Below are 21,760 nucleotides of genomic sequence, written 5' to 3' on the forward strand. Positions count from 1 at the left end.
TTATTCAACCCTTTAAGTATGCCTAACAATTACACCCATTTTATAAGTTTTTTTTAGCTCTCTCTTATCTCCTGTGGCGTGTGCAATCTATTATCAAATTAGATTTACTTTTACTACCAAACAATAAATGAACATAGAATCAAAGATAACTGGTTTCAACTCCCAAAGAAGAAAAATAAAAAAACAACAAAACAAAAAAAAAATAAAAAAAAATAAAATAAAATAAATAACGCTGAAGTGTTCGTCGTGCTTCCAACAAGTATCCAAGGTTGGGCCAGGACGACATGCAATTCCAATCCATTCACTCTATTTCTAGGCCACCATCTAAAAAAAGCCCAAGTGGGTGAAAAAGGAACGAATTTGACCTAAAAGTGCAAGCAACTCTTTATAGAATTTCACAAAAAGAAAAACTCTATATTCAATTTTGTAGGGGTTAAAAAAAAAAAAAAAAGGGGGAGGAAACCTATCAAATGCTAATCGCAGATGATTTTAAGCAATGTAATTAATTAGGTTTTTGCATGTTTACAATCCAAAGAGCTTTAATCCACGTTTTCTGCCCCGCTAAAAATAAAATAAAATAAAACTCTAGCTTTTTCAGTTTTTTTCTGAGAAAATAAATGGTGTAAACTTATTATGCAAATGGCAATAATTGGCCGGGCAGGGGACCAAAACATCCACTGTAGTGGGTAACACAAGAAATCTTTAAATAAAAATAAAAGTAAAAAGATGGTAATGCTCATTAGAGATTAAAAACTAGATGAAACTTTGTCTTTTATGAGTAGTTTCCTACTTAGCCTTGGATGCTAATCATGCTATCCTATTTCTAGACTCAACTAGGTTAGGCAATTAGTATGACCAATATTGCTATCAGTCTAATAAATTTCCCTAAACAAAGGTCGGTGGTGAATGGTGGGGCACCCCGATTATTACCTCAACCAAATTGCTTATCCAATTTCTTTTGCTGCCCAAAATGCTCATCCTTTTCAGTTTAAAATTTTTACCCTTTTTTTTTTTTTTTTCCTTATGTTTTTTTTTTTAAACCTCCAACTCTTTTTGGGTCTGTACCCGATGGACCATCCATCGAATTTGGATTTGCAGCAGAAACTACAGCTCCATGATCATTTCCACACATGAAACGGGTTCTAAAGAGAATCCCTCAGTTCCACTGTCTAACTGCTGTATGGATTCTGAATTCATCAATTGTCCAAGAAATTTGTCACAATGAATGGGAAAAATTGATATATAATTTTTATTAATAATTTTACAAAATTGTCATAGCATTTAGATTTCATTTATCTCAAAAAATAGATTCATCATTGGACCCAGGCAAACCTTTGAGTACATCTCTCAAGGCATAATAATGGTTATCACATTTGTGGTCTGATATTAAGTTGCTTGAAAGAACAATTTTCTCAAAATGTTCACCAGGATGCCTCTTCCACAGTGTAAAAAATTCCCTCCTTTTGCCAGGCTCACCACTCTGAGGATCCAAATTCCTTTTTAGGTAATAAACAGTCCCTGGTACAAATAACTCCTCAGGCACGGTACAAGCAGTTCCTCCATTTTTAACAGCAACAGAATTGTCAGGTGCAGTTTTGGACACTGAGGGAACTCTAGGAGAAACAGTTGATTCCTTTCTTACACGTTCATCTGTTAGACACCAATACAGCATTTTTTAATGAGAGAATATTTCATTGCCAAGGATGTGTCCGAGGCATATATAAGTTTAAATTAGTGACATGAAAAAGGTGGGAACCAAATCTTTTCAACTGTAACAAGAAATAAATCTTTAAAATGAAAACCAAGAAACCCATCTTTGCAAAATGGAATCACTTGTTCATCAGAAGAGTAACCTAGAGCATTAGGTGGAGTAGGCTCATCAGGCAAGTCCATCTTGCTCCTGAACTTTGCATAGTCAGCAAGTTTTCGAGCTCCATCTTGCATCATTGACACCACCTGCTTCGCATTTGAAACCAAATCTATGACACTTCTCCAGTCTTCCCTCTCAATTACACTCATCCTTTTAAGAATAATAAATCAAGGGTATAGTCTGTTAAAACCTTATCAATTATCAATAAAATGCTTCAACATAAGAAATTAGTCCTCCAAACAAAATAAAAAACTCAAGAAGGATCCAAGCAACACAAATACTAAGAAAACACATACACACACACACATAATAACACTAGCCTCCATAGGTCAATTTCTCTTTTGTTTTATTGTAAGCTCAATTTAAACTTTTTCAAAGATTTTCATTACCAATCAGTATGAAGAATTTCATTCCTCAACCTTGTAAGAGAGGCTACACTTAACCTAGGAATAATATCATCCTGCATAAAAGGAAAATTGGAAGCAATCAGCACAACAAAGGCATAAAAACTCAACTAAATAAATAATTAAATATAGATATTCTAACCTGCATAACAACAGTAGTAACAAAATCGGAGCAGCTTTCAGCAAGTTCTCTGGAAACACAAGGTGGTGTTGCATATCCAACAGCAGATATAATGTCAGGGCTGAAACCCAGCTCCTCAAGAGACTTTTTTCGTAGCATAATTGCTAGTAAAGAAGCTGTAGCACCGCCAAGAGAATGTCCCACTAACCTTAACCTAAATCCCTGTTAATGAATTAGACTTGCCACACGTATAACTAGAAACTCAGGTAAAGTAAGGAAGGGAAAAAGTTCCAAGTGAAACTACATCAAGCAAGAAAAAGATGAAAGTGAAATCTTCACCACCTCATATTTCTCCAAGCACTTCCTTATGGTTCCCATCTCATGATGAAGAAACCAACGAGCAGCTTCTGCTGTCCCAAAGTGGGTTGAATACCCTTCATATGTAACTTCACCATCGCTTGAAGAAACAATGTCAGTGATAAGGTCATAGACAGTATGAGTACCACGGATCCCAAAAATCACAAGTTTCTTACGAGTATCAACCCCTATGTAATACCCAGGCCTCATTACACTGGAATTCTTGACAAATTTCAATACATTGCTTTCCCGAAGCATACTGTTCCTTGCAAGACTTGCAGCATTATCCTTATAAGCACCTTTTGCTAACTCTGAATGGTAGATGAGGTCATGGACCTAGAATACAGAACCAACACCTAAAGGTTTGAGCATTATAATCTACTGTAATGTAACAAAATGCAACATATAATGCATATATGTATTTATTGTATCATACAAATAATGAAAACACATATTTCCTTCAATTCCACATGCAAATATTTCCCAAGTGAAAAAGAAAGTGTAGCTATCAGCAAGTAGGTAACTACAATTGGCTCTGAAGATATCTCAACGCCATTAACATCCTCAAAAGGATTTGTAGATGCTTGACGTAGATATAAAAGATACAAGCCAACAGTTAGATCACTCAAACTCCAATCTTGAATTCCAATCTTACTCCGCTGGATGCTAGAAATGATCTCCATAATAGATCGACTACTAGGTGGAGGTCTATTTCCAACTTCACTTCCTGAAAATTTGAAAATTAAATCAGCCTCCATGATTACCATGCATTAATGAGGTAGAATTTTGGCAACATCACACTCCATGAATGATATACAGAAGAAAGGATTCACATAGTATATGATGTTAAAAGAAAAATGAGCATATTACCTTCCACTCAATCAAAAGCGCAAAGAAAACCACAATATTTCCTAGAGATACTGGGTCTAAACTTAAGCAATATAGTAACTCAACTTTGCATAAATGCATCATTTTCTTTACTTTACTATGTAAAACAGACGAATTCAGTTAACAATGACAACAATTTTCTTGTAAAACAGACGAATTCAGTAAACAACAACTACAAATTTTAACCCACAGATAACCATCTTGTGCAAGCTAATATCATTGGAGAAATCATAACTGGCCATAAACAGACCTGTTGGCAGAGCCCACCTACACAATTGTAGAGCTGATTCAAGTGCTTTTGTCAGCCAATCAAGTTCCAACTTCCACTTGCTATCGCTTAAATATTCATCATCTGAAACATATTTTCTAATGCTGGAATCCTTGTCTGCCTTGTTCTCAAGTTCAGACCTTAAAGAAACTTGAGGATCATTCTTTTCCTGCTTGACTACTCTCGTTTCAACACCATCCACTTTGGACTGCTGCGAGTGAAACCGATAAAAAATACTATAAACAAGCCTTTGATATGATGAATCCTGCCTCTTCAGTAAATTTTCCACACAATCTACAGATCGAATATAAAATGGGGAAAACAACATCAGCTAAAATTAAGTCATATTCCTATGGACATACACACAAAACCCAAACAATTAACATAACAGATAATCAACTTCAGTGTCAACTAATTTTGCTGGTCTGAGACAAAATATTCCTAAAATGAAGTTTAAGCTAATGTCACCTATCCTATGGCTAAACATGCTCGAATCCATAAGAAACAACTTCTAATGCATCATATACATAGTTCCCTACAGACGTTGATGAATAATATAGTTCGCAATCAATCCCAATCCTATAAATTCGTTCACAATCCAAAATTTTAACATAGAAAAATGCAACATTTTTACACGCCCAACCAAAAACTCAATCTAAAATCTATAGCTTTGGGTTTCAACCCACGATATTGGATATGTGAATTCACAAAAACATACCAATTAACAAGCAAATTAGGATTTCTTTTTTTTTTTTTTTTGTCTCTCTCTTTTTTTTTTCTTTTTTTTTTAATGTAAACAGCAAGTTAGAAATTAAAACTACAAAAAAGTAACCAAATTTTCTGAAAAAAACGATAGCTTGGAGGAGATTGGAGATTAAATTTTTAAAAACAAATAAAGAAACAATGTGCTCACACATATTTTTGAGGAGACGCTTGGCGAAGAAATTAGCCATTTTGTGCAGAATGAAAGAAAGAGGAAAAGGAGAGGAAGATTGTGTCGGAGGTTATTTATAGAGCAACTGTGTCACGAGGCGGTTGCTTTCTTGCTTCCCATTCATGAGTTGATGCACGTGGTGACTGGTGCAGCGTGCTGTATCATCGCATCTCTGTAAGCGAAGCAAAGCACTCGTTAAAACCGCATGCGATGGAAGCAAGCAGGTGAAGAAGGTGGGTCGGGTCGTCGACTTGGTTTTTGGCTATGGACTCACGACTCTACGTAAGATCAATTTGGGCTAATTAGATAAGCCCAAAAATGGACCGAGACTTTCCCTGACTTAGTTTATTAGGGCAATTTTGGAAATGTAAAAGAAATTTCAAGGGCATTGCTGATATTTTGACCATTAGTATTGCAATATAAATAAGCGCTTCGGGGGCTTTCTTCTCTGTGTGTGTTTGTCTCTCTCTTCTCACTTAGGGTTTTATTTTCATCAACAGTTGTGCCTCCGCCGTTAACGTAGTGCGCCGGCCTTCCTCTAATTCAGTTTGTAACCTACATCTCCTATTACCCCAGCCATCCTTCAAAATATGTAATAACATTGATTTGTTTGATATTTTATTTTTTATATTGTAGTATTTTATAAATTATAGTATGGCGATATATATATATATATATATATATGTTGGATGAAGTTGGAGAACGAAATGATGAGTAATTTATTTCCCTATTGGTTTGAAAGCCGTAATGATGGCGAAAATCAGTATTAGCTCTAGCTGATCGTTCTCCAACTTTTGTGCATTTGTTTTTATCCATTTTTTAATTTCTATGATAAATATAGAATGCTTCTGAAAGATGCAATTTTTCTTGAAATCATAGCGTTGACTCAGGTTTTGACTTGTTTGACTACTGGTTTGATTCGCTTCTTGGTTTATGGATTAATTGTGTTTGGTTTTAAAAGGTTTTAATAATCTGTATTTTATTTTTCCTGTCGGATGTCAAGATGAAAAGAATGCCTCTTCTACCTTGAAGCTATTTTTAAAAAAAAAAAAAATTTTTTGGTATTCTTCTGTATTCTATTTCCTATCTTTGTCAAGATTAGAACCATTTTATATCTTTGTCAAGATTGAAACCATTAGCAGGTTTAATGGCTGACGGCTGACTACCATTAGCAGGTGTAATGGCTGACTAACTTCCTTCTGCTAAGCTATCACCATTTTGTTGGTGGTAGCGTAGCAGAATGAAGCTGATCAACTATCACACCTTTGCAACTCTACATACAGTTAATTTTCATGGGGAAACCAGATTTCCAGATTTCCAGGTTTCCAAATTAATGTATCGGATAACTTCTCTGACATCGAAACAGAGGAAATCAAATTTCCAAATTTTAATATATCGTATAACTTCTCTAACCTCAGAACTGCGGAAAGAGATCAAACTAAAACAAGTAGAAAGTGAGTTTTAAATATTACCAAAAGTAGGAAAGTGAATTCTAAAAAGCAAGCAACTTATGCTTTTCACACGTCTTGTTCCCCTGTCTAACTTATAGATTAAAGGTTGTTGTATTCTATCAAATATTGTAGAATCATTGAGTTGAAAATGTTCACTTTTATTTTTAAGTGTCGACATGTGTTCATTTTCATGTTTTGTTCATGTTAATTTATTCTGTTAAATTTCAATTACAGACTTTGGAGTAGAAGAGAGTTAATATTATCATTTGACAGTACTTGGGAGTTCTGTAATTGAAACTTTTTATTTTGGATGAGAAATGAAAATTATACTTTCTATCAAATTCATCCGTCTTAAAATTGAAAGAGCTTTACTTCTCTGTTTTTATGCATACGCTAAACGCCATTGAAAACCCATTTGGTCATTGCTAATGAAGTTACCCACAAAGATAATTTAGGTAAGGTGTTAAAACATTTATAAAAAAAGACTTAAATATAACAATTAAACTTGAGTAAATTTATATATTCTCAATTAATTTTGGTCACGTCAAAATGGAAAAGAGGTGCTTTCAATTAAACAATAAAGTAGGAATTTCACTTAAAGAATTGGCAATCAGAAGCTCAACCATCAAATTCATTTTTGTTATAAAATATATATATATATACATATATATAAATATTATATCCACTTTTTGCATTAAAAAAAAAGTATTTTCGCTTGCTCCTTTGCTTTGCTCCCCAGCACACGCAATCAACCCAAATGAAGTTTGAATACTTTTCCTCTCCTGCCCCTCATTGTCCTCCTAGGTTTTAAACAGTTTATTAATGAATTTGAAATAAATGCAAGGGTGTTTCAGTAAGCTCATCCCGAAAACTATCCGTTTTATGCACCCGCGCTTTGAAAAGTGGGCCCACTGCCATAAAAGTTGTATCCTCTGGACCAAAACACCCTCCAAGTTAACTTGGTCCTTTTTTCTTGTTTTCAAAATCTCTCCCTCTTCCTTTTTGGTCTTCCAGAGGCCCTTTGAGTTCTCTTCCCTGTCTCCTGAATCTCCATTTCTGTACGAGTTCAACCAAATGGCATTCGCTTCGTTTCTTGGCAGAGTTTTCTTTGCCTCTGTTTTCATTCTCTCTGCCTACCAAGAGTTAGTATTATCTTCCTCTGGTTCTTTGTTCTTATTATTATTTTTATTTTTTTGATAAATTTCACTGTTTGTTTTAGTTTCATTTTAACTTTTTCAAAAATGTTATGTTAGTTCTATGGCGCTCGTGTTCATCTTCCTCGTCGAAATAATTATGGGTTTTTAGTAAATTGTGCAGTAGAGTTGGTTGGTGTTCTCGTTGTTTCTTTTTGGATCTGGGCATATTTAGGTTCGAACTTGCTGATTATCCATGTTATGTTCACAATTAAGCTTTTTGCAGATCTGCATTTGTACTTGTTTCATTTTAGCAGTTGGGTTTGACCGATTTATGTGTTTGATTGGCCTCTATGTTGTATCTTTCAAAGGGACGTAACTTTTAACATTTTTTGAATTGCTTAGGTTTCTTGAGCAACTCTATGAAAAGTATGAATCATTAGTCACTCCAAAGGTCTCCACTTTAAAGCAGTCTTAGGTTGCCAGTAACTTTTTTGTAAGAATTATGAATAGGTTATCGAGTAACTCTATAAGAACTATGAATCATTCGTCACTCCAAGAGTCTTTACTTGAAAGCAGTATCTTTGACAATAGTTCCTTCAAGTTTGCCCATATGAAGTTCAACTGGGTATTAAGTGCATGTTCACTCTTCACAGCAACTTGCTATATTTGCTCAAATATTGCGAAATGGATCTCAAAAAAAAATATGATTTTTTTTTTTTTTTTTGGGTTAAAAAAAACATTCTTTGTCACTCTGACCCTGCACTCTTCATCGATTATTAACCATAAGCCTATATTTCTTATTTGGCTTCCTTATAATTTTTGGGCTTTTTGTTGAAATATTATAGGTTCAACGAGTATGGGATTGATGGGGGACCTGCAGCAAAGGCTCTCAGACCTAAATTTGATGTCTTTATAAATCGTGTGCAGCCTCATGTTGGCATACAGGTGCCAGAACTTGAAGTGAGGATCTGTCTCTCTCTCTCTCTCTCTCTCTCTCTCTCTCTCTCAAGGCATTTAGACTTTTTAATTCAGTAAAATATTATGCCACATTCAGATTCATGGTGTATATAGTAATTTTTATCCTCCTATCTCTTTGTATTTCCAATGTAGTATGCTCAATTCTGACTCATTTTCAACAGTGCATATCCAATACTCTTGCTCATGTCATCAGCATACATAGAAACGATACCGAAATTACTCAAACAATGAATTTACAAATAATTACCTCATTTTCCAAAGCTATTTGAAAAAGATATTGATGTTTGAGAATTGCGTTTGGTGTATTTTTTTTAGTGACTTTAATTGATGTTATGTGCAGATTAAGCATTTAGTTCTTACTGCTATAGTTCTCAAGGGCATTGGAGGTGTTCTCTTCATATTTGGCAGCTCTCTTGGAGCCTATCTCCTGGTTCATTTCCAGGCCCTGCTTTGTGAATAAGATTTGTTGAATATTAATCCGGTGCTTGAGTTTTTTTTTTTTTTTTTTGGTTCATCTTTCTATGCAGCTTTTGCATCAGATCATTGCCACTCCTATTTTATACAATTTCTACGACTATGAGAGTGAAGACAAAGAATCTACTCAACTTTTCATCAAATTTACACAGGTTGTGAGTCAACACATGTCCTTCTTTTCGTCAAAGAATAAAGTTGCCTTGCATATACATTGTAACTTATTGTTCATTTTGTTTGATTGCAGAATATGGCTTTTTTTGGGGCATTGCTATTCTTCATAGGCATGAAGAACTCAACTCCTAGGAGACAGCATAAGAAGAAAGCTGACAAGAAAAAAGTTGTTTAGAAAGAAATAAACTCTGTTTTAAGGATTTACCTTGTTTGTTTATGAAACTGTGTATTAACGGATAGGAATTCTGCGTATTGTTTTAGGGCCTTACGTTTTCATTTTACTCTGAACTTCATTAAGTTTATTTTTCCATTTTCGTACTAGGGTTATATTGTTTTTATTAGATCTTATTCCTTCAAAGCCATTTCTTATCGATAATATAAATCATAACAGGACAATAAGACTTTGAAAAAAGAAGTTTCACAAATACGGTCATTAGTGAAACACACAGTAGAAGGAAAGCTGGAACAACTTAATAGACAAATTGCTAAGTGGGAAATTAGTGGAAAGCAGAGATTTGTGGGATTAATACGCATATTACATGGTTTCATTGCCATAAATACCGAGATGTTTATTGGAACTTTGCATCAAGGTTTGGAAGGAAACAAACAATTCCATAGGCATCACATCATGTCCCAGAAAGTAGTTTTTGACAGGGAGGCATCTCAAGATATTATTTTTCTGGCTCAATTCCGTGTTTTGTGGAGGAATACAAGATTACAAGTCCCTATGCCCACCAGAAAAAATATAACAAACAAAATTAAATAATATAAAAGAATCATTTTCTTCGTGTGCATATAATTGTTTTATGTATAACCACCAAATATCCTTATCGAAATTGTGAAAAATGGTCGAAAAAAATCTGATATGGGTTCGTTTAGACATTTAATCAATTCCAATAATGATTTTATATGTATCACTAGCTCCAAAATCTTTGCTGTCTCAATTTACTGATTGAACATCGTATGTTGGTTTTCTTTCATGATTGTACCATGCAGATTGAACAAGCTGAAATTGAATCCAGTTTGTAAGCAGTAACGTAACAAACATTTGAGCCTTAGAATTTTTTTGTGGTTGTCCACTGTCCACGAACACACACTAACTCGGCTTATAAATGTTTGATGGTGATGCTGAGATGCTTTTTCCCTTATCAATGTCTACCATCTTCAAGTCTTGTCCAAATGCATCAATATAATATCTTTCAGATATGGACATTTCCCACCGATTGATAATTAAGCATGAGTTTATGCCAGCTTCAATGAGTTTTCATTAAATCATCAAATTTGTTTTTTTTAAAATAATTTCCGTGAGATGCAAATTAGGGTTTTCTTCGTTTTGGCACTTAGTGATTGATATACAAAAGCACAAAAACTTTCAGGCCAAGATTTGCTTTTTGCTATGTACGTCATGATCCCTATAAAGTCCATTGAAAAAGACATCCCTCTATTCGTATCTCTCACATTTAAGTTTGAGTGGTTACATATTAAAATTGCCATAGCCAAGGAAATGCCAAGATTGAATCTCATTTTTCTTTTTTCTTTTCTCTTCAACTTGTTAATTTTCTTCAGCATTTTTTTTTTTTTTTAAAAAAAAGGGCATTCATCTGGGTCTGCTTTCATATTTTCAACATAACCATCTTTCTTTCTCTTTCCATCTCAGCAGCAAAATTTAACAAACCATGGAAGTCATCTCAGAGAATGAAAAGCTCATTCTTGAAGATGGTACTTCAGGGTATGACAGAGACAGAGAAGTGAAGCAATTTGATGAAACAAAAGCCGGTGTTAAAGGTCTTGTAGATTCTGGTATCACCAAAGTTCCAAGATTTCTCATCCATCCATCATCATCATCGCCACCAAAAACTAGTACCAGCAACATTCATTTCCGGGTTCCAATTATTGATCTTGATGGCTATGAGCTAAGTTTCCGACGGATGGAAATAGTCAGAAAAGTTAGAGAAGCTTCGGAGACATGGGGTTTTTTCCAAATGGTGAATCATGGAATTCCAAACGCAGTCATGGACACTGTGTTAGAAGCTTCTAGACAATTCCACGAGCAACCGAAGGAGATGAGGTCCGGTTGGTATTCCCGAGATTCACAACGAAGAGTGAGGTATTACAGCAATGGAGATTTGCTGGTGTCGAAAACAGCAAATTGGAGAGACTCGATTGTATTTGATTTCCAAGATGGTCCACTTGACCCTGAAACTTTTCCTTTGGTTTGCAAAAAAGCAGTTTTGGAATACATGGGATATATGATCAAGCTGCGAGATTTGCTATCTGAATTACTATCAGAAGCTCTGGGGCTAAGCAAAGACTACTTGGCAAGCTTAGAATGCATGAAAACTGAAACATTGGTGTGCCATTACTACCCGGTTTGCCCTGAACCACACCTCACAGTAGGGACTACAAAGCATTCAGACCCATCTTCTCTAACCATACTCCTCCAAGACAATGTTGGTGGTCTCCAAGTTCTTCATCAAAATCAATGGGTAGATGTTCCTCCATTGGACCAAGCTCTGGTTGCCAACATTGGTGACTTCATTCAAGTAAGCTACCTCTTTGCATCTATTTCTATTTATACATATAACTTTAATAATTATCTTAGCCAAGAAATTTTTGTTACGAGCACCTCAAACCACCATTGTTGATATTCAATTTATATCACACCAACATTACTATGATGTGTTAAATAATACTAGAAATATCTGTGTAACTCGACAAAAAATTTCTGCATAAAGGAATTTTGGTATATAGTTTACTTGCAAAAAGAACCATGCACATGCTGATTTATTATTATTATTATTATTATTTATTTTATTTTGCAGCTGATAACGAATGACAAGTTCAAAAGTGTGGAGCATAGGGTACTGGCAGGAGGTGTAGGATCTAGGGTTTCAGCTGCTTGTTTCTTCTATCCAGGTGCTGAACATAGATATAGACCATACGGCCCAATCAAAGAGTTTTTGTCAGAAAAGAATCCACCAAAATACAGAGAAACTCATATTACAGAATATCTTGCTTATTACAAGTCAAAGGGCCTTGATGGTAACTCGGCCCTTCCCCATTTTAAATGTAATTGATGATTCAATAAACGAATCCACGTTGTCAAGTATGATTGACTCCCCTCACATTCATATCTACCAACTTGTGATCCTCCCTTTCAATAAAAATAAGAAACAAATAAATAAATAAATAAAATCCATGTTTTTTTTTTTTTTTAAATCCAAATCAGATTTCTCTTTTTTTTTTTTTTTTTTTTGGTTGTCTTTTTGCATTCCTTAATTTAGATCAGATCGTAACCGTTAATCATATTATATGACCGTATGTCATTTTTGTTAAGTTGTAAGAATATCAAAACCAATATAAAATTATGATACAAGGCGTTTGATTCCACAGTAGTTTAATTTCCTTTGCAAACAATTTCGACCATTTTAATTCAAAGATGAAACTTCAAACGAAAGACAACCGAATTCACGTGGAAATCAATAGCAAAACCCATCAATAGCATCTCACACACTGTGAAGAAATAATAAAGCTCTTCACAGAAACAACAATTTTATACTCCACATTCTATAGGCTTCCCTCACTTCTTTCTTTTTAGGAGATTACAAATAAGAACAAATCCTAAATATGAAATACAGACACACTTGACTTGCACTAATATACAATTGGGAAAGGAAAAAAAAGAGAGAGAGAGAGAGAGAGAAGAAAAAGGACCTAGACGGTAGTCTCCTGAAGGAAAACCAGCTCTCATGGTTACACGACATTTTTGGGCTGCAATATTTGAACAAGTGACCACAAGATATCCATTCTGTGGATGCTTCTGTTGTTCTGCCCCTGTTGCAATTTTAAAAATATATATATAATTACTTTAATATGTTTTTTACAATATGTTGTATGATCAAGATGAATGCATTTAAAAATAATTTTTACAAGATGAACATGTCGGAGATCTTACCTCAACAACAAAACATATCAATGTGTTATCACCGCGGGCTTCGGTTACACCTTTTAAGATTGTCAGTCCCAAGCTTCTGATAGCTTCAGCTATCTCAAGAAAATGGCTGCATTCTTCACACATCATCTGCACAGATCACCCAAAATACTTGAAAACTGAATTAATAAAACTGAAAGAGGATCCGAAGAAAAAAAGAAATAGAGCTTTGTCAAAGAGGGGACAAGTCGAGAGTCGCGTATATTCCCTTCTGGGACTTTGTATGCTTTTCAACTTCAAATAAACATACAACTAAAACTGTATTTTGGAAGGAGAAACGGTTTCCTCTTTCTTGGATTCTAATATTCATTTGCAAATTAATATAATTAAAATAATAGAAAGTATATCACAGTTTAAAATCTGATTTCTACCTCTACAACCATCTGCCCATTCTTGTTAAGATTCTCAACCATTATAGAACAAACTTTCAGATTGCCTCCCACCTCCACTGCCCAGCTTGAACCCCGTTCACAACTAGTTCCTAGCATGCCCGTTTCCTTGTTACAGAGCTGGAAATCAACAGTGCAAATCAGATAGAATATTTCAGATTGATAAACAAGGCGTCTATACTAAGCAGCAAGCATAACTGCAAGTCCTAATAGTCCAATTTACTTGAAAATGTGAGTATAATACTAAATTAATGTTTTGTGCAAAAGTTACATTCTAGCAAAAATATTATGAAATCTTTGCAGAAGCAGAAATTATAATCAATTAATAATATAGGGTAAATAAATAATAGAAGGGAAAAATAAGCTGCTTATCAACTACAGCAAGACTATGATATGCTTGCCTAAAGCAATTACCTTTGTATCAGCAGACTTATTTAGCTTGTCAGCGTGCTTGGTGATGCTTTGCATAAAGAGCATGTGCTTGATAGTGCGCTCCAGCAGTGAATCAATACTGCACTGATCAATTATCATAAAATTTTAACATACTTGACAGTAAAACAATTATATGAATAAGGTGCAACTTCTGAAGTCCAAAACTAGGCCTATTAACAAATGTGGCAAAGTTACCTTTGCTCCATTAGGGATTAGCTCTCGCAATTCCTTAATACGATCTTGGATTAATTGTCTGTCCCTTGGCCTAGGTCTACAATTTTCACCAGGTCTAGACCTCTTTTTATTGTTCTTAGCTGGTCCTGAAGACCTATCCAGCTGCTCACTACAGGCACTTGGACAAGTTGATGAAAACCCTTTTGGAGACATCACACCACATACACCTGGTGAGCTAAGAAAACGCTGTCTGTCATCTCCTCTAATGGAGGGCTGATCAATGGAATAATTGGATGAATCCATAGTGAGTGTTGTGCGGCTAGAAGGCTCAGGATATTTTTCAGTGGTCAACAGAGACTGCACTGATTTACAGAATGATTTTTCACTCTTAACATCACTGCCACTTTGGCAAACACTTGCTACTACTGCTTCCAAGAGATGCTCTGGGCAAGAGTCAGAAGTCATCTGGCTACTGCTCATCTGCTCAGGCATATCAGGAGTTATTCCTTCAGTCTTCTCTGTTTCCAAGTCAAAATACTTGCTCCTCTTTAGAAACGCTGGTCCAAGTGCTTCATGCAGCTCGTATCCAGCAGGGAACTTTAAAGATGTGCTTGATGTGTCCATGTAGCCTGACTCAGTTTGAAACTCCAAGTTTTTCAGATCCTTCTGAAAATTAACATCTGAGGGTTTACTTGCATGCAACAGCCCATTTTGGTAATGGTCTATGTTGCCCAACCTAACTTTGTTACAAACAGAAGAGTGTGGGTTTGAAGGGAAGTATGAAAAATCAACTCCAACCCTTTCAGCTGGAAGCACATCACTCAAATCAACACCACCCATAACAGAATCGTGCAACATTGGATTAGCATTGTCTACTGAACCCCCTCCAGCATCTTTGCAGCCACTAGTCTGCCCTCCACATTTCCAGTAATCAAGAAGGTTCACTCCTACTACTTTGTGATGCTCAAGATTGATGCTGTTTGTTCTTGATTGAAGTGACTTGTCACTTTCCTCATCCTCAAATGTGGGTAACCCAGGTCCGCCACAATTATTGACCATATCAACTACTTTTTTCTGATTATTACCAGGCAGTGGAATAATGTAAGAACTATCATAATCTTTACCCAAATATGGAAAAACCGACAACCAAACATCTCCTGAATCTCTGTTCAAGGTTTTGTCCGAATTGTGCAGGGAAGCAGGAACATTTTCTGAAGCCAAACTTTTTGAAGGTATATCTGGCTGAGATAAACAAGACCTCTGAACATCATGAGCATGCTTAAATCTACTTGTTTCATAAAGAGAAATTATATAAATGTAACGTGTGTGCCTGGCTTGTATGCACATGAGCACATAGGACATAGAGAGAGAGAGAGAGAGAGTTACCAAACATAATGAACTGTCCATATTAGATTGTATTTGAATAGGAATATGTCCTACATAAGAATCTTGAAGAGCTGAAAAGACATCTCTAATATGAGTCACTAGCTTTATATCTTCAACAACCTGCTCTCAAAAGGGGTGAAAAGAGAAAAAAAAAAATACAGAAGAGTAAATGTATGCAGCAAACATATAGATGGCAAGCCTAAATATTGAAGCATCTATGACATTTTGCAAATTCAATTTAAGCAGATTAGTACTCTTTGTTCTGATTGAGAAGATATAATTACCCATGTGGACGCTTGAAAAAAAAATAGATATCGAACAACAAAACACTAAATAAACAAGAACAGATTGGTTTTCTGTGAGCTTCCTTAACATGTAAGCCACTAATAGCATGCATATGAATAGTGCAAAATAAGCAATCAAGGCTAATTGAGACATGAAATACTACAGGCCTCCTGCCTAGTTGATTGTATAACAAAATTACATAATCCTTTTGTCTTGCTATATATAAGAAACTACAGATGTCTACTGTGTAGACTCATATGAAACTACCCAAATTGAAGCTAAATTATCAAAAATCATGCATGAACTTACACTGCAAACCTAAAGAAAGTCAACACTTACTTTATTCAGAGACCCTAGCTGTACAACTCCAAGTGGAACAACAGCTACAACAGCAATGGTCTGTAAGAGAATACAGTTAAAAGAATTCGAAGAAGATACTGGTCTATAAAATATTCAAAAATTAGCGCTTCAATCCAGGACACTGTTGATGATCCCAAAAACCAAAAAAAAAAAAAAAATCCAGGACACTGTTTAATAATTTGCATACTACATATTAAATAACTTCCATCAGAGTGAGCTACACCATCGCAACCCATCCATATGTATAATTAAAATGCAATTGTCCCTCGGAAGATTCAAAAACTGTTAGATGCAGGTCATGGGCAACAAAATGTCCCACCACAACTTGCAGTGACACGCCACCAGAAATATCTATAACTATCTTCCGTACTTTGAACCACAATTTAACCAATAAAATCTTCAGTATTGAACCAATGAAACAAGATTTTGAAAAATTTATGTCACAATAGTTCACTCAGTTCCACTATCTTTCCTCTTTCACCATATTGCATCCATATAAGACACCACTAATCATTGCATCCACATAAGACACAACTAATCAATAGATGCATCACAGAGTTTGAAAATTTCCTCCCATTAAAACTCTCAATTTCAGTGTAGATAGGTCAGGCTCTGAGCATTGCAGTACTCATTGATCCCAATAACTAAAAAGAAAATTTGAACTTTAAAAGAGAGCAGGCGTACCCTAATCCCGACAGAAAATTGAGTATGCCATCCATCAGAGTACTGAAAATCACGAGGAAAAAAATAAAAAACGATGAATGATTGGATACCAATCAGATAAAACTACCACAGTTTTATTGAAAATCTTTTTTAAATTTACTGAATATAACTGCTGAACAAAGGAAATCACTCACCTCCAATGATGAAGAGGCACTCATAGCATGCTTTTCTGCAAAGATCCATCGATGCCTTCCAGTTACAGCAACTTGTCCAACAATCCTGTAAAACAGAAGGATAAACTGACGTCAATGATGGAACATATATTCATCTGTTGATTAACTACTAATGGTATGTAAGAACAGAACTGTAAATAATGACATTGAACATATGTGACAAGAGCTTCTGGCAAGTCAAATCAGGTGATATATGATCCTCCTCTATGATGGTAATATCTAAACTATAGAATTCTTGGACAAATAATAGCATGTACAGATGTGAGAAGACACACTACCCTTCTCCTAGAGAATAAACATGATACGACATCTTTGCCACGGCCAACCCAAGGGGGTCATGTGAATAAAGCCCATCGTGCAATTTTTCCAATTTCTTATTGAAGCACTTATTTTCCGGAGGATCATATTGTTCACAGTTGTCATAATAAGCATCCTCCCAAGTCAACACCCTACACAGAAAACCACAAATAAATTAAAAGTTGAGAGGAGAATTAGACTGCTTAAAAGTTTTAGAAAGACTTAGCATACGTAGATGTAAAGGGTTAGTACTGCCCCAAATATCCAGCATATTGCTAGCCTCATAAAGTTACATCTCTATACAAACATAAAAGTCAAAGGAGTCCCAATAAAACTAGCAGCCATCAACAAAATTTAAAAAGATAAAAAATAAATATAGGTAAATCCTCAATCTAATATATATATATATATATATGTATGTATCCTCAATCTAATATATATATATATATATATATATGTATATATAGGTAAATCCACCTTCCGTTCCACTTAAAATAGTGGTATGGACCATTTCAGAAAAATATTTCTAAATGCATAATTCATGTCCTTATGGTGTTATCATGCAGATTTGTCATTGGAGGAGTAAAAATGTCATGCGCCCATACCCAGCTTATAAATCCATAGCACTCAAAATAAGATCGTTTTGGTGATCAGAAATGAGTGATACAAGCTAACAACTGTTACGATCCTAGGTAGAATTAACAATAAAATAGAATTTGTCTGAGTCAAGTTGCATTAACTTTGCCATACAAGCTGTACGAGCCAAAAAAACATAAAATAAAATAAAATCTTTACTTTTAACAAGCAATTGAAATTCTATGCAACCATAGATAAGGAAATATGACTCCCCCCGCCAAAAAAAAAAAAAAAAAAATTGAGCTGAAAGGAGCAGAAACAAAATAAACAAAAACTCACATTCGAGCTCGATGTTTGAGCTTCCAAAAGACGGCGTACTTCCATTCTGTATTTAAACAGAGGCTTCTTAGTATTTGCTGCAATTCAGTACCCATCTCTTTCGAAAACTTTGTCTAAACACCCACTAAAAAACAACACGATCCGGACCACTCAAAACTGGGTTTTGTTCCCAATTTTCAAAACCTTCAAACTACAAAAAGACCCCCCCCCAAACCTTAAATTTCTTTTTTTTCTTTTTATATTCCGGAAAAAAGAAAAAATAAATAAAAACCCGTGCTCTAACTTCCCCTATATGATCCTCTACCGGCCTGCTTAATCCGTAACCCTGCTCGCCGCTTTATTGGCGGTCCTAACGTTGGCAATAGCAGACGATTCGTACCCATCCCTTTTGCCCACCTAAAACTAACCACTAAACCCTCAGCTCCTCTAGAAAACTTTCAAAACCTCACAATTTCAAACACAAAATTATAGATTCCAAAACAACTAGCTTCAATACAGTCCCTGCATTTAGCCATTAACTTGTACTGAAACTTTGAAAAAAACCAAACAAAAAGATTATCAAAAAATTGAACAAAATCCTCTCAAAAGGTATCCGATTGAGACTTATAGGGAACACCCACAAATCAAAAAATCTAGCTTATATCCGACGACATGGATGATGACCCAGAAAGTGAAAAAAAAAATAATAATTCCGTCGAAAATTTTGGTAAAAAAAGATGAAATTTTTAGCTTAGACGAGCTTTTCGAGAGTGTGATCGGAGAGAAAATTGGAAGATGAAACAGCTCAGATTTAACACAGAAGAAAAACAGTGAAGAAATGCGATCTAAGGGTTTAGCGAAGCCTGTTGAAAAGAAAGGTAGAGAAAACTCTATCTCGGCCGAAAAGGAACGAAGTGAATTTCAAGGCTTCGAGCTGCATTCGATACCATAATTTGACAAAGATTGCAGCTTTTTTTTTTTTCTTTCCCCACCAATTTTTTTTCTAGAGAAAGAAAAAGTAAGAGAAAGAAAAGTAAATGGGCGAAAAAAGAAAGTAGAGAGAGAGAGAGAGAGAGAGAGAGAGGCTTCAATGGCTAATGGGCCTTTTAGCTGAGAGAGAGAGAGAGAGAGAGAGAGAAGACAGAAAAGAGAAAATTCAAGGGCAAATTGTAAATTGGGAGAAATCAAAGTGAGACATTTTTATATAGAGGAGAGTGAGTTTACTTCCACACCCTGTTCACTTTAACTTTTTCTATAGGTAATTAACGGAAATGTGCACCGTTGCTTTAACCATAATTATATACTGCGCCGGATGCTACAGTACGCACCTATTGGTATTGGATTTTGACCCTATTGCTCTTTGTCTCTCTTCTTCCCCTTTCCCACATTGACACAGACCCCCCTTTGCTATTCTACACATCATGCGCACTTTAGAATAAACAGGCAGTCTGTTTTTTCTTTTTTTTGTGATTGTGGGGGGTGTGTGTGTGTGTGTGTGTTTGTGTGTGTGTAAGACAAAACAAAATAGGGAGCAAATAAATAAAGAAGACGCACAACACGAGCCAAAGATGTTAAAAAGAAAAAAAATTTGAAAAAAAATGAAAAAAAAAAAAAAAAGGATTTCGAGGAATGGAGGAATTGAGTGGTGGATTTTGAAATTGAGCATATATTTATGGAAAAATCCAATTTGGGTTATGAGTACACTTTCTAGGTGGTGTCCTTTGATGGCCAACAACATGATGTCCAAGTGAGGAATTTGCTTCCTTATCTTGCCCCTCATTTTTTCCCTTTTTTTTTTTTTTTTTTTTTTTTCAGATACAATCCCTCTTCTTTTTATTCCTCAAATATGCAAATCACCTCTTCTCCTCATACTCTCTCCCAATGCCCTTTTCATCAATCATTTTATTGCCCAAAAGTTGTGACACCTTACATTCTCATCCCTCTATTGTTCCCTTTCACACTTTACCATACCCACCTTTGCAATTTTTATTTTCTTAATGAAAAAAGAAAAATTGGAATGAAAATTTTTTAACCGTTCGATGCTCTTGGATCAACATTTTCATGATTATAATGCTTGGAAAATTATCTTGAGGGTCTCCATATTTTTTTTTTGGCCTAAATTTTTAGGTTTTTTTTTTTCATAGTGGGGATGAGTCACATTATGGTAGCTATGTTCCATATAAAACATATTTATTAAGTAGCCTTTTTTTGCATTGCACCAACTAGACATCATTTTTCGAATCCCATGATTTGTTTTAACAGTGTGATCTAAGGTGATTATTGTCATTGATTTCTAATCATTTTTTCTTATTTTTTGTTACCTTTATTTTAATCCAATATGTAGCAATTAATAGGGAAGCTTTGGTTAAATTACCTCTCTTGAAGGAGAAACAAACAAAAACGATGGTTGAAAAGAGGAAGAAAAGAAAATGATCACATGGTCAATTATATCAGAAAACAATAACCTACCCATGTTCCTTTGGTCTTAAAAAAACAATTTGTCGGACGTAATTTAAGAGAGTTTTTTTACCTAGTTCACTAGCATATTTAATATTCATTAATCATGATATATATTTACGTTCATTTGCTTTGTTACATATATTCTTTCTTTCTTTTCTTTTTTTTTTCTTTTTTTTTTCAATTGTTAAAACTTTTTTAATATGTTGGAGTATGAAATAAAAAAAGGCTACTCTAGGTTTCCTTAATTATTCCACTCAAAAAAAAAAAAAAAGGGTTTCCTTAATTATAGATCATAATTATAGATCTCTTCTTCCACAACTTGGTTCAAATTTGACAACATTATAACAGAACTAATAAGTCATAAAATTACATGAAACCACTTAATTCTATTTAAAGATTGCAATATTTTTATTTTTTCCCCTTCCAAAATATTATGGAAAGAATTCTTATCAAACAATATATATAATATATGATAATTAATTAGATATTTTTTGTGAATTTTATGCATAGTACAAGACTTGTTGATAATACTTATCTAATAAAGTCAACTGGTTTACTTATAAATGCATGAGTATAGGGGTGTTAGTGATGCAAAATGATAAGTCATTTTCCTATGTGGTAAACAACAGTGAAAAGAATAACCATGATCATGAATACAAAGAGACAAAGGACAATCATAACATTTCCTAAATTATAACTGTGAAGAAGGTATTTTTGGTTGCTTATTGAAAGAAAAATTCCACTATACGGGTTCTCAAGTTCCATATGAGGTAAGAATTATGTAATACAAAAAATTAAATACAAAAAATAATAATAATAATAAAGATAAGGGTATGACCAAATTTTATGAATTTTAATTTCAACTTGCATTTAGATTCCAAAAGTTACCTTTTTTTTCATCTCTCTCTCTCTCTCTCTCTCTTGTAAGAGTTGGGAACCAAAATCATCTTAAGGAGATCTTGTAGCTTAGCTTTTCTCTAACATGTAATCTAGAGAGGTGACTCCTTAGTCTTCATTGTCATGAGTAATCCTTTGATATCTCTCTCTTTCGCAGTCAATATTGACAGGCGTGAATATGGAAGAGGCATTTGAAATCCAATGTTACATTATTTTTATGTGACACCAGTGGCCATTACTTTGAATA

General features: G+C 34.6%; 4 protein-coding genes and 1 non-coding gene across 7 annotated transcripts; 3 read left to right on the plus strand and 2 right to left on the minus strand.

Annotated features, from left to right (window-relative positions):
• Positions 1 to 1,228: 1,228 nt before the first annotated feature.
• LOC107425888 (uncharacterized) lies at positions 1,229 to 5,073 on the minus strand. The gene is made up of 8 exons (XM_016035937.4): positions 4,822 to 5,073; positions 3,891 to 4,202; positions 3,280 to 3,479; positions 2,738 to 3,088; positions 2,417 to 2,617; positions 2,260 to 2,330; positions 1,854 to 2,020; positions 1,229 to 1,650 (listed from the first exon to the last, which is right to left on the minus strand). The coding sequence occupies exons 1-8, from the start codon at positions 4,859 to 4,861 to the stop codon at positions 1,298 to 1,300; spliced, it is 1,695 nt and encodes a 564-aa protein (XP_015891423.2). The 5' UTR covers positions 4,862 to 5,073; the 3' UTR covers positions 1,229 to 1,297.
• A 469-nt stretch (positions 5,074 to 5,542) lies between these two features.
• LOC112493000 (small nucleolar RNA Z102/R77) lies at positions 5,543 to 5,628 on the plus strand. Its single transcript, XR_003057417.2, has one exon. It is a non-coding gene; the product is annotated as a small nucleolar RNA Z102/R77 (small nucleolar RNA).
• A 1,621-nt stretch (positions 5,629 to 7,249) lies between these two features.
• Positions 7,250 to 9,373, plus strand: LOC107425905 (uncharacterized). The gene is made up of 5 exons (XM_016035959.4): positions 7,250 to 7,435; positions 8,275 to 8,389; positions 8,748 to 8,837; positions 8,935 to 9,033; positions 9,126 to 9,373. Exons 1-5 carry the CDS (start codon positions 7,368 to 7,370, stop codon positions 9,225 to 9,227), a joined length of 474 nt encoding a protein of 157 aa, XP_015891445.2. The 5' UTR covers positions 7,250 to 7,367; the 3' UTR covers positions 9,228 to 9,373.
• An 825-nt stretch (positions 9,374 to 10,198) lies between these two features.
• LOC107425928 (1-aminocyclopropane-1-carboxylate oxidase homolog 1-like) lies at positions 10,199 to 12,753 on the plus strand. The gene is made up of 2 exons (XM_016035996.4): positions 10,199 to 11,595; positions 11,875 to 12,753. The coding sequence occupies exons 1-2, from the start codon at positions 10,729 to 10,731 to the stop codon at positions 12,127 to 12,129; spliced, it is 1,122 nt and encodes a 373-aa protein (XP_015891482.1). The 5' UTR covers positions 10,199 to 10,728; the 3' UTR covers positions 12,130 to 12,753.
• LOC107425926 (transcription factor bHLH155) lies at positions 12,510 to 19,520 on the minus strand. 3 transcript variants are annotated; one of them, XM_025077615.3, is made up of 11 exons: positions 18,178 to 19,468; positions 17,244 to 17,414; positions 16,927 to 17,011; positions 16,754 to 16,795; positions 16,049 to 16,108; positions 15,425 to 15,544; positions 14,060 to 15,298; positions 13,847 to 13,948; positions 13,415 to 13,552; positions 13,008 to 13,133; positions 12,510 to 12,886 (listed from the first exon to the last, which is right to left on the minus strand). In XM_025077615.3, the coding sequence occupies exons 1-11, from the start codon at positions 18,270 to 18,272 to the stop codon at positions 12,806 to 12,808; spliced, it is 2,259 nt and encodes a 752-aa protein (XP_024933383.3). In that variant the 5' UTR covers positions 18,273 to 19,468; the 3' UTR covers positions 12,510 to 12,805. The 3 variants fall into 3 exon arrangements, 2 of the variants coding, with proteins under 2 accessions (XP_024933383.3, XP_015891480.3); XM_016035994.4 differs by having other exon boundaries at positions 14,060 to 15,280; positions 18,178 to 19,451; XR_003057321.3 differs by lacking the exons at positions 12,510 to 12,886; positions 13,008 to 13,133 and having other exon boundaries at positions 13,510 to 13,552; positions 13,847 to 13,943; positions 18,178 to 19,520.
• Positions 19,521 to 21,760: the final 2,240 nt, after the last annotated feature.

The sequence above is a fragment of the Ziziphus jujuba genome, chromosome 9, assembly GCF_031755915.1.
Source record: "Ziziphus jujuba cultivar Dongzao chromosome 9, ASM3175591v1".
Lineage (NCBI taxonomy): Eukaryota > Viridiplantae > Streptophyta > Magnoliopsida > Rosales > Rhamnaceae > Ziziphus > Ziziphus jujuba.

What these genes read in the sequence shown, in the direction of transcription:
- LOC107425905 (XM_016035959.4), top strand. Translation starts at nt 7,368, where the DNA reads ATGGCATTCGCTTCGTTTCTTGGCAGAGTTTTCTTTGCCTCTGTTTTC. An exon ending in ATTCTCTCTGCCTACCAAGA is followed by an intron (nt 7,436 to 8,274) that starts GTTAGTATTATC and finishes GAAATATTATAG; the next exon opens with GTTCAACGAGTATGGGATTG. An exon ending in TTTTCATCAAATTTACACAG is followed by an intron (nt 9,034 to 9,125) that starts GTTGTGAGTCAA and finishes GTTTGATTGCAG; the next exon opens with AATATGGCTTTTTTTGGGGC.
- LOC107425928 (XM_016035996.4), top strand. Translation starts at nt 10,729, where the DNA reads ATGGAAGTCATCTCAGAGAATGAAAAGCTCATTCTTGAAGATGGTACT. An exon ending in ACATTGGTGACTTCATTCAA is followed by an intron (nt 11,596 to 11,874) that starts GTAAGCTACCTC and finishes TTTATTTTGCAG; the next exon opens with CTGATAACGAATGACAAGTT.
- LOC107425926 (XM_025077615.3), bottom strand. Translation starts at nt 18,272, where the DNA reads ATGGGTACTGAATTGCAGCAAATACTAAGAAGCCTCTGTTTAAATACA. An exon ending in AGCTAGGGTCTCTGAATAAA is followed by an intron (nt 15,545 to 16,048) that starts GTAAGTGTTGAC and finishes TTTTGAGAGCAG; the next exon opens with GTTGTTGAAGATATAAAGCT. An exon ending in TAATCCCTAATGGAGCAAAG is followed by an intron (nt 13,949 to 14,059) that starts GTAACTTTGCCA and finishes ATAATTGATCAG; the next exon opens with TGCAGTATTGATTCACTGCT.
- LOC107425888 (XM_016035937.4), bottom strand. Translation starts at nt 4,861, where the DNA reads ATGGCTAATTTCTTCGCCAAGCGTCTCCTCAAAAATATGT. An exon ending in AGTGCTTGGAGAAATATGAG is followed by an intron (nt 2,618 to 2,737) that starts GTGGTGAAGATT and finishes ATTCATTAACAG; the next exon opens with GGATTTAGGTTAAGGTTAGT. An exon ending in TTACTACTGTTGTTATGCAG is followed by an intron (nt 2,331 to 2,416) that starts GTTAGAATATCT and finishes CCTTTTATGCAG; the next exon opens with GATGATATTATTCCTAGGTT.